The sequence below is a fragment of the Ruditapes philippinarum genome, unplaced genomic scaffold, assembly GCF_026571515.1.
Source record: "Ruditapes philippinarum isolate M1 unplaced genomic scaffold, ASM2657151v2 ctg1348_1_1_1_1, whole genome shotgun sequence".
NCBI classification, from domain to species: domain Eukaryota; kingdom Metazoa; phylum Mollusca; class Bivalvia; order Venerida; family Veneridae; genus Ruditapes; species Ruditapes philippinarum.
Window position 1 is genome coordinate 17,891 of NW_026863537.1, and position 12,042 is coordinate 29,932.

Sequence of the window (12,042 nt, forward strand, 5' to 3'; positions counted from 1 at the left end):
TTTTCTTAACTGTAAACCGATCTTATTTTAGATATGTGATCAATCAAAATAATATATATGTGTAGATTCAATACTTAATTTATTGAATTCGTTGAATATAACAATATTATGCTCGCCAAGGGCTCGCATAATATAATTTTTTTCAACTCGGTCAATAATGTCAATCTCTTTTATTTAATTCATTTGTTCGGCAAAAGTCAGTTAATGTATATCTTTTAAAGAAAATGTTTCACTTACTCGGTAAAGATTATTATGAAAAGCAGTCCGTCGTTGTCAACGAACAAAAAAGCAGTACTAACCAAACAACAGTCTATACTGCAAAATTACAGTCTATAGTATATAATATTAAACGACAGTCTTATGAAACGTAACACATTAGGCATACTTAAGGTGGTCTTCAAAGCTCAGTTTCCGTTGAGAGAAAATTCACATCTTCATGACAATCTTTACGTTTGCCATTATTTTCACAACCTGCATGACTTCCAGTAAATAAACTATTGAGCACGTGTTTTCTAAACGACAACAAGCATCTTTCATCAATCGTGTCTTGCCGCTTAGTGCAAAGACTTGCAGCTAAACCTACACAGATTGTCGTACAGAAGCCAATGAAAGAAAACAGTATATATGTAATACTGTATATTGTATGGAGTAGTGATGAAGAACCAACAGTTTCCATAGGTGCAGGCGAGGAAGCAGATGCCGTTGAAAACGGAACATCAGTCAAAGACATTGTAGAAACGTTACTATAATAATATTCCAGTGTATTTTCTATCCTTGCATCTGTACTGTTGCCGTATACAGAACATTCGTCAGTTGGACCATGTGCAAGGTATGGATACGGCGGAACGTCAGAAAAATTACTTCCCATTATTAGCCAAAATACCAATGCACATCCACATAAAAGTCCAATAGAAATACCTGTTGTTGTTACTCTACGGCACATTAGCGATAAAAGAAATAGAGCACAGACGGGACCGTCCATACAGCCCATAAAACCCTGAAAGACAGCTGATACGGAACCCGGAATGTGTAACATCGAGAAGGAAAGCCCCATCACAATGGATCCATAAAACAATACGAAAACCTTTGCTATTCTTGTTGATTGATAAGGTTTCATTTCTCTGAAATTTACCTTTATGACGTCCTCATATGTAATAGCAGATAAACTACTTAGACACGACGACAAGGTACTTAATCCTGCACTAGAAAGGCAGGCTGTAAACAACCCTGCCAAACCTGGTTGGTTACGGAATAATTCCAGTACAGCAAATGGTACGATAGCATTGACATTGTCAATTATTCCAGCTTCGAGAATGTCACAACCTTTCTCAGAAAAGTAAGCAAACAGGAATGCACCTTCGAGTACTCCGATTACAGTAATGGTAACATAAAATGGTGTTGCTATAACAAATAATGCACGTGCCTGGTTCATATTTCGTACAGAATATATTCTTTGCATAGATGGCTGGGTCATAGTCATATAAAGCATTTGAGTTATTGTTCCAATAGACACGCTCCAGAATTGATATCTTATAGTTGGATCAGCGTTAAAATCTGTTGTATCAAATCTATCTTTGGCAAACTTATAAACGTTTTCTAAACCACCAACGTCTATAGATGATTTCACTAAAATAGCAATCATTCCAGCGGTCATGATTATCAGTTGGAAAACGTCCGTCCAAATAACAGCCTTAATACCTCCGATAGATGTATATATGGCTGTCACAACAGTATATATCAAAATAGTTCCCCATGGTGGAATACCCAAAACAACCTGTAGAGCTACACAAGTGCCCACTGTAACTGATGCCATATAAAATAATGTATATATGATGCCTGAACCAAGTGCCATATAACGTAGAACATTGTTTCCATATCGTAGGTTGAAGTATTCATAAACACTTACCAGTTTTAATGGATACATTACTGGAACAACAAACACTGCTGCAAAAATGTATGCAACAGTTATAGCAATGGCATAATATGCTAGTCCGGTTCCATATACATAGCATTCTGCAGGAAGTCCTATAACTACCAATGAGGATTGAAAACTTACAACAAAGGAAAGTGCAGCTGGTAAAGTGCTAGATTTCCGACCTGCAAGAAAATAATCAACGGTTGTATTTCGTTTTCTTTCCCAAATAGCGAAAAATATTCCAATACACAATGCAATTAATATTGTTAAAAAGAAAATGATATAATCCGTTATTCCAAACATATTTCTTTCCTAAATTTTGATATTTTGCTTGCTGCAAATGTTATATGTATTGATGTACATGATAAAATAAATAATACGAATGTCCTCGACCGAGCGCGTTTTGTAAGCTTGAAGGTTAAATGTTTGTGTAACAAGCGTTAATATTTTTAGGTAAAATAAAATAGTAAACTAAAATCATACTGCACAGTTATCTAGCGTGAAAAGTGTATTCTAAAGAAAATCATATGAATTAATATAAAGAGAATTTTTAAGAGGATTGTTGATGTCAAGATGGAGACAGTTTATCCGGTGAGCGAGAAAGTATATCTTGTCGAGATCTATCGTGCTTTGATCATATCTTTGGATTTTTTAAATGGTTTCGTGATAAAACAGCGTAGTTTTGATTTGCTGCTAACCATATGACGTTATGACTGGAGATAGAAAAGATTATCTGGCATAGCTTTATCCAGCTGATTAGCTAGACAGTAGCAGAATAAAATGGTTTTACCGTTGCTCACAACCCTATATGTAACTTATTTTTTAACCCCGAACAAATATTGTGACGATCTAAAAATTTCAACTAAATCTAACAGTAACATTATTGAAGTAAGAGTAACAATAACTCAACTGTCAAAACCTTGTCAACTTGTAAGTGTTCTTGAATATTATTTCGTTTTATTCTTAAAATAAACAGTGATATCTATGTCATAAACATGCAATAAACAACTTTGTATCATGGTTTCGGGACCTTTCTGTTGAAAATGTGTCGGAGTTAAATCATATTCATATACATGCACATTGCGTTAACTGTAGTGCAGGTATTAGTTTACCGCACTCCAGAGCATGCCCATTGATTGGTTCATTTTTGCTGGGGTTTACATATTGTGAAGGCAGTGTAAGGGAAAGCGACAGAAATATCATATTCAGATGCTCGATCATTGGATACTCATTTGTGACAACAAGGAACGAGTTTTCATGTTTGACTATGATACAAATGTTTTTATGTTTGACAATGATTCAAACAAAGCACTCGGCAATCTAAATAATACTCGGGGGATACGCCCCCTCGTACAAATCAAAAAGCCTCGTGTTTCGATGCTCTTTCTGTTTCGTGTTTCATTTAAAAATCAAAAGACAAACTCATTTTAGAGTGAATTTCTCGACAGGCATTGAAACAAAATAACAGTTTTGAACCATGATATGTCTGTCTCATAGTAAAGAACTATAGTATTATAGATTACCAGCGTCGTCCCTTTTTTCTCAAATATATAATTACAAACTGTTTTATAAAGGTATGAGACATTTTCAAATTATAGTTGCGGTTACACATAGTTGCGACTTTTATATTGGACATAAAATATAGAAAAAAAAATTAAATAATTTAGTTGAGTTTATCAATATATGAGAATGAAAGATATTGATAATTCTTTTATTTTAAATGTATGACTAAGTAAACGCTTTGAATAAAGATAATAATAATACGCTCATATATAAAGAGCATGTGTACATGGGCGAAGTATTATCTTTATCTTTTAAGCTATTAAAAGTAAAGTGTATTGATGAAAATTGCAGATAAGTTAAAATAATTTTGTCATGTTTACGTCTTGATTCGACTAGTTATTATTGACGCGTACCATATAATGTCAGTGATAATGTTTTGATACTAGTGTATAAGAGCGATTTATTAATTCGTTACAATAATAATAATTAATTTCAATATATACAGTATATACATGCCATTTCATAGTACTGCACAAAACAAGAAACCATATCACATAATTTTTGTTATGAATAAAACATCAACAAATAACAATCATTATAAAAATCTAATTATGACTTTTAAATAGGACCTTAGGACAAGTGATAAAGTGTAAATATTACCAGGACATGAATGAATATACCAAGGATGACACAAAAAGTGAGTGTGAATTCACTGGTTTCCATTGAGGAAAGATGTATAGAAACTTGTCCAGAATGTTACAATAATGCTAAACCACTTGTATAACTACAATGTCAAATTATTATAGAGATCGTTTTGTGTGATAAAAATGAACGACAACTGTTTATTAAACACTAAACTCTTATGCTTGTAAAGTGACCAGAGGATATCAAAACCACGTGATGACAAAGTTTAAAACAGTAAAATGGAAGACACATATGAAGAATAAAACTTTACGAAATATGCTAGTACTGTAACAAAATCTATAAAATCTTGTTATTAAAAAATAAATTTAAGACATATCTGAAGGAGGTAGAGCGATACAGATATAGGCAGATTAGCATATAATAAACATGTCAGTATTTTTTTATATAAAGGCAATATACATGTATAAATGATTTTCACGTAGACAATTGTTTTACTACATACACTACAGTTCTGCTGATACATGTTATTAAGGTTAAGGAAAATAGTTTTTGACTTCATGACCTACTGAATATGCAAGATGAGTTTAATAGCATAAACAAAATGGAAAATGTCATCAAAGATAACATTCATTTTCTAAATTATAAAATCTAAAATAAAATACAATTAATGTCATATTTGTTATGATGCATGGAATTTGAAACTCATGACGATATCTAACCTTAACAGTCATTTGCGTTGTTATTCCATTTGCAATTTTCGCATTAGCTTTTCTTTTTCATTCATAGTATGAATGCCACTTTCATGAAAATAAGAACATGACAGATTCATATTTGAATGAGGATATACTTATGTTTATTGTAAGTATGTGACAGCCTGTTTACATCAGATGGTTAATTGTAGCACTTTGAACTTCATAATCCTGAACTAAATTTCCCAAACCCTATTTATAATACAATTTTTATGCATTAAACTAAGAAGAAAGATACTTCGAAATGAAGTACAACGTATTTGAAAAACTTGTAAAACTTAAAGTTTAAAAGATCATTTTTATTTAATTTGCAAAATAGGTTAAAACAATCTTAGAAATTTTTTGTCCGCAATTTTCTTTACGTTAGACAGTGTGGTAATACGTTCGCTATACATGTATATTGACAAAATTGTGATTAGTTGATCATACAGTATATACCATATACATGTACCATGTATTAGTCATCAATTATTAATAATAATCATCTACATATCTACACAATCACAACTGAAATTTACTTACTTTGCATGTATTTCGTCGATACATATTAGAACAGTGACAACTATAAGCCAAGAGGTCATTCAGCATGCACCAATTGAAAATATATCAAGCTCGGTTTAAACATATGAGGGATAATCAATGGGCTATTAAAATATATGATTATTTCATATCGTGAGTAAATAAGTTTGAATAATATGATGCCATAAAACTTGTTGGGTTAGAAAAAAATTGTATATTTTAATTGTTTTGTTAACTCATTTGAGGATGATTAGCCTTACAGAAATAAAACTGATACAAAATAAACTGTCGATATTGTGAGATCTACATTAAATATCTAATGGAAATGTCGATTTTGAACATTAACAAGTACATATTAACAAAATAGGAATTAAAGTTTAAAAATTCTATGCATCTTTGCATTTTATATTTATGGCAAATCATAATAATATGAAATACATTTATACAGGATCTCACGTTCGTTCCCATAAATTATGATTGTATATTACGTAACGATTTGAAGAAAAATGATGGTACAAAGTTCGCTACAGACTCGCTTCATAAAACATTTAACAAAACTTGATATTATATTTGAACGAGAAATTCTTTATTATCACATTAGAATACAAATGTGAATAAATGAGAATAAATTTGTTTTGATGTTTTATTCGCGCTTTTGTACGCCGACTTTATTACCCGTGTGCGAAATAAAGAAATACAAAATGTGACTATATATCGCTTAAATTCGACAAAGAAAATATATCCGTCATTTTCTTCTTTTGTATACAATTTCCAAAATGTCCTGTGCTATGTTACTAATATGCTAATCACAATAAGGTTTTTAATGGACGACATTCAGTAGCCATATCACGTCAAATAACTTTTCACAATTTTACAGTTAAAGAACGTGTATCTTACAAGAACGAAATTCGTATTCTTCCATTGACTGCGAATATCCCTGTCCTTTAATTAACTCAAACTTATTAAATTCAACTATCATGGTATCCCATGTTACAAAAAATTCAATTATCAGCATAAACTTGATATCTATATTTAATTTCTGATGCTGCAATACCTGGCTTCTTCAATATATCAACAAGTACCCCTCCGATGATTAAAATATGAACTGGATGATCCATATTTGTGTTAACTGTTTGTGTTAAGAAAACGGCACACATTAAATGAAGATCTTTAGGAATCCCACATAAGAAACGTAAAAACAATTTTAGAAAGGACTGGTAGTTAACTCATAGGTAGCATTTGTCTGTTTTTGTTGCTATTTTAATCAATAAGCTACAAAGAAAAGAAACAAAGCACTTGGATGTTGGCAATATTGACATTGACAAATGTAATTTACTTGCCGCTCGGCACTTACAGCTTGAATAGTTTCTTTGATCTGAGTGGAGTTTCATAAATACTACTTTATTTCAGTATAAAAATACATGGCGTTTCGTGGTACAACTTAGACTTTTGAACTTCAGTGGAGCTTCTGTAATGGTATTAAGAAATGTAAATGACATTACAAATATTGTTTTAATCACCAAAGTGTAAATAAATTGTTTGTGCAGATTTAAATTTGCTGTCTGATGATATATTTTTTAATATTGTAGGTAAAATATCAGGAAAGATATAAGAAGATGAAGATGAAGGAGTCTTTATTTATAATCTTTTAATTGTTTAAACTATATTTATTCTATATTTATTATAATATTACTTCAATTTCATACAATATTTTGTACAGGAATAATAAAGTTTAATAAATTCAAACAAAATCTGAGAAATAAAAGAATATTTGCTGAAATAAAAAAAAACTGATATGCACAGGAAAATATATATACACATTAATAATTTGAAGAGCATTTAGTTATGGCTGGATAATGTGTATTTTAATTTTTTAAAAGTCTATATTCTAAACCAAAATTTAAGCAAAAGTAATATAATAATTTGAAATTTAGAAATATTTTAAAGAGACAATTATCCAGCCACATCCAGGCCACACCACGAGGAGGCGCTCTTATCATGGCCCACCCCACCCCCTCCCTCACTTTTGTCCATGCACATTATTTTTCATTCATGCTAAAATGTTGAATATGATGCCAAGAAAAAAAACAAAGTTCACAGGTTAAATATCAATCACAAATGTCAAGACTTAAGTTCACTGCTAAGATTTTTTTAGTGTTTTTTATTCATTATAACTTATTAAATAAAGTGAAATCATCCTTGGTTGTAGTATCGGGCATGGCAGCCATCCCTACACAGGTGAACATTGCATACAGTGCAGCCATAGACAGACTCTCGTCTCTCCTTCAGGTTCCGGGCGTGAAACTTACACGTACGCTTCTTTCCAGGAAGTCTAGATAAAATATGTCCTTCGATGTTTTCGACTTCAACAAGCTGTCCGAGGAAAGGCTTCTCGGGTTGACTGCGCTTCCGCTTGTTGTAACCTCCAACAAGGTCCTGGATCAGCTCTAGCCTGAAGTCAAGAGCATGTACCTTTTCTTGGTTGTTCGTGTGGAGAAATCACTGTACAAAATCCAGGCGTTAACAATCGCACTATTTAGCAAGAACCAGAAGATGTACCGCCAAGACTTCTTTCCATTTCTGCCAACTGGGTAAGTACTTCTAAACTGGTCCTGAAGGTCAACTCCACCCATAAACTTGTTGTACTGGCTGACTGAATGTGGCTGCTGTAAATTCATAAGTCTGGGACCTACTTGTCTCTGCACTGGTAATATCATCCGAGGATCACTCAGTGTTGAAAGGTGATGAACTGGCTTCTTGTCTCTCCAAACACTAGCAGTTAGGTTTGAGTTCCTCTTCTGAAGGACCTTGAAGTCGCCCCTGTTCCTGACATCAGATGGCTTCTTCAACTCTTGTGGAAACCCCTTTCTGTTGGTGCGAACCGTTCCACAGGCATAAAGTCCAACATCAAGAAGACGCTGCATCAGCTCAACCCCAGTAAAAAAATTGTCAAAAAACAACCATCTAAAGGAGTGCCTGAGGTGGTCTGACAATTTCATCACCACGTTGTGTCCCAAACCATGTTCTGTTCTGTTTTCCTGGCGCCCAAGGTAGATATCAAATCGTGAAAGATAAGCAGACTGTGCATCGCAGAGCATCCAAACCTTTATACCTCTCTTCACTGGCTTGGCAGGCATGTACTGTCTGTAGGATAAGCGGCCAGCAAAGGCTACCATGGCTTCATCGATGGAGACTTCCCGGTGCAGAGTGAAGTAACGTCTAAAGGTATCTGACAAAGAATCTAAAACAGGACGGACCTTGAAAAGCTTGTCAAACCCAGGCTGGTCTCGAGTCGGTTCAGTTGTCCTATCTGATACATGGAGGTACTTCATGATTTGCTGAAATCGGTTGATAGTCATTATCTTCGAAACGGCTGTGTTGCCAATCAGTGGATCTGTTGACCAGTACATCTTGGCTTCTGGAAGCTGGTTGATTCCCATCAAGATGTTTATCCCAAGAAATGCCCTCATTTCATGGACAGTAACCTCCTCCCATAGGTCATCAAACCGGGCTCCAAGCTGACTCATCCGCCAAACTGCATACTCATTCGTCAGTCGAGTGATAAGGCATATCAGCTCAACTGGAAACAGTAGCAGAAAGAACTCAATGGGCAGAGCAGAGGCAGAGTCAATGTGGTCAGGCATGTTGGGTCCAGGTTGTTCTGTGAACTGCTGAATCTGTAAATAAAAAGAAGAAAATTATTGCAAAGTTATTTTTTTAAATGTCAATTGATATGAAAATATTTCACATGACCTCTTATTTTATAAAAAAAAGTGCTGTTTTAGATATAAATATGAGTGTATTTTTATTTATTTCACGTTTTTTTTTTTTTGTTTTTTTTTGTTTTAATATTATTTTATTTTATCATAATATCAACCCACCCTTGGTTGATGGAAATTATTAGACCAGGGTCTAATATTGTCAGCATTATCATCATCATCATCATCACTGCCAGCTATAGATTCCTCACTAGAAGAATCTAAGCTAGGAAAATCTAGCTCATCTTCTGAGAATCCATAAAAAGAAGAACCAGAATCAGAGTCAGAATCGGCCATTGTAAAGTGTTTTAATTATTGCCAAAATTGTAATTATTACTACAAGCGTTGGTGTTCTCAAGCGAACTGAAAAAAATATCTATTGTTTGAATAAAATTAAAAGGATAAGCAATTGATTGGATAATTACCTAAAATTGAACGACTAATCATATCTAACAACAATTAAAAAGGGGAGGAGTGTCGTTAATCCATTTCTAATTACAAACAAGTTAAAAGACATATATCAAGAACAACAATTTGATTGGATTATTAATTTTTAATTATATTCAAATTAAAGTGATTGACAGGTCCATATGTCACCCCTGGTGATATACCGACTGGGTCCCTTGCTAAAACAACATAAATCATCACAGGTCATAAATTACGTAACGTATTACGCAATATAAGTCAAGAACCCCAAGAACCTACCGTTCCTAGACACCAAGGGACCAATCAAGATTTTATTACCCTTTCAAACACCTTTAACCCCCGGAAATAATTGAGTTTCATGCTGAGAAACCCCCTTAGATCAGTCAAAATTAATCGCCAATTATCAAAACATTTCACACTTGTCTATATTTTTCACACGGTTGACGGTCATTAAATTAGCGCTTTTCATTTAATTTATGATATTAAAAGAAAGATATAGTCGATAATTTCTGATTGTAAATAAAACTGGCTAAATATTTAAAGGTATTTCAAATAAAAAACATATATAACTTAACCTTCAGCTCCAGGCAAAAAGACCGATAGTCGGCGAATTTTATATGTACCGCGCGTGATTATTTTTAGCTCGACATGAATTTATAAATAGATTTTCCCGAAAATCTTATTATAGTAACACCATTTTCTGAAAACGGAAATGACCTTGGCAATATTTAATGTTTACAATATCAGTCTTCCGATGTCATTTAATTCAATAATGAAATGGAAATTTGCGTTTTAATTTGACGGCGTTAAAAAGCGTGTACAGGGAAATCGTATAAGGCGTTAAACGGCGTGTATATGCAGCTACCTACAACGGCGTTAAAAGTCGTTTATATCGATCGCCTATAGAAGGCGTGATTCGGCGTGTATATGAAGCAATGGGTTAAGCAAGAAAAACAACATAATTTATGATTTTCATGACTGATGAACTTTCAATTGCTTTTATATTCTCTTTCGTCTTGAACAAATAACATATGGGGTTGCTTGTGAAAGTACAGTAACCAACGGTTGAATAATAATAACAAAACATGTTGTATAAGGTCCATTGGTTCAGTATTAGCAAAATGTAGGAAACTTAAAACCCTTAATAGAGAAGGAAGTGTTTGTCACATACACTGAAATACGTCAAAATCTAATTTGATTGACGTATATACTTTCGGAGACTCTTTAAACTCAAAGCAACTGTCGTTATTTTGAACTCATTGAAAAACGGGGCAATGCAAATTGAAAGATATTTTGTACACAAAATTTTGTTGAAAATCACAATAGCCATTTTTACTTTTATAACACATAATTTTCGTATTTCAATACAAAATCTTAATTTCTTTCCGTATAAAACGTACTGAATTTATCGAGCTGTGTCTTGTTAAATTGTGCAAAACGAGTAAATGATACATCATCTCGCTGATTGTATATTGCATTTGTAATCAGGAACCGGTCTCTTGTCAACAATGGAGAAAATATTTACGTTTCTTTATTGCGCTGCAATCAATCAATTTCCGTGACTTGAATTAGACTGGGAAGTGTACTACATACATGTATTATATGTGATCTATTTGAAAATAAGACCATTTCGGTTGCTTTTTTTATGTCTTTACCAATATTTACAAATATATTAAATAATCAATTTCGATTACTACCCAAAACGTTTGATATGTCACTCATCATTTAATCATCTAAGGGTAATATATTCTGACAAAAGGTTATTTAAGTGGTTGAAAAAACAACAAGTTTGAACAATAAATGCAAGAATGATGAATAAATAAATAAATAAATGAAACATTTTGTTTATTCCTGAGGCAAACAAAATTATCTGTATAATTCAAATTATCCTTTGTTTCAAATTGATTAACTGAATTCTAGGGTGTTCTATTGTTTGCAATAACAGACTAATTCTGCAGTTAAAAAATTATAAAGATTACACAGTTAAATAAAACATTAATTTTAGAAAATGTCATCACAGAAATGAAGCATTCTGCTCTTTTAGTAGAAAGATTTAACAGCCAAGAGGAACGAAATGACTTATTGATTACATCTAGTAGATCTATCTTGCAAAATAGTTTAATTGTATAGCCATTTCATTTCAAGATACACCAAACAATGACTACTTGCATCTGAGATGACATGTCGTGTATTATGTGAAATGATAATCGTTCCTGTTTTTCATTTTGGTATCAACTTCTAACTTCATAGATAGATATATTTCATTTTGGAGGAAGCGCGGTAACGAAGAATCGTTTTGTTTCTATTTGCATCTATTTGTAAAGTTTCAAATTGATACCTAAAATAATTGAACTTATGCCCTGGCAAAAAATATGCAAAATTATAATGGTCAATAACTCTTACATTATGCATAGGTAAGTTATAATTTACAAACATTCCAATCTCTATCTGTGAATTTTTCAATTGATATGTTCAATACTGTGAGTTGTGAGATATTTCCCTCTCTAAAAATTAAGCATGAAAAGCA

At 32.8% G+C, this 12,042-nt stretch overlaps 2 protein-coding genes across 2 annotated transcripts; both read right to left on the minus strand.

Moving 5' to 3' along the window:
• Positions 1 to 397: 397 nt before the first annotated feature.
• On the minus strand, positions 398 to 1,813 carry LOC132722382 (sodium-coupled monocarboxylate transporter 1-like). Its single transcript, XM_060706879.1, has one exon. The coding sequence runs from the start codon at positions 1,811 to 1,813 to the stop codon at positions 398 to 400; it is 1,416 nt and encodes a 471-aa protein (XP_060562862.1).
• Positions 1,814 to 7,524: 5,711 nt separating this feature from the next.
• On the minus strand, positions 7,525 to 10,454 carry LOC132722384 (piggyBac transposable element-derived protein 4-like). The gene has a single exon (XM_060706881.1). It carries the CDS (start codon positions 8,973 to 8,975, stop codon positions 7,779 to 7,781), a length of 1,197 nt encoding a protein of 398 aa, XP_060562864.1. The 5' UTR covers positions 8,976 to 10,454; the 3' UTR covers positions 7,525 to 7,778.
• Between the last annotated feature and the right edge of the window lie 1,588 nt (positions 10,455 to 12,042).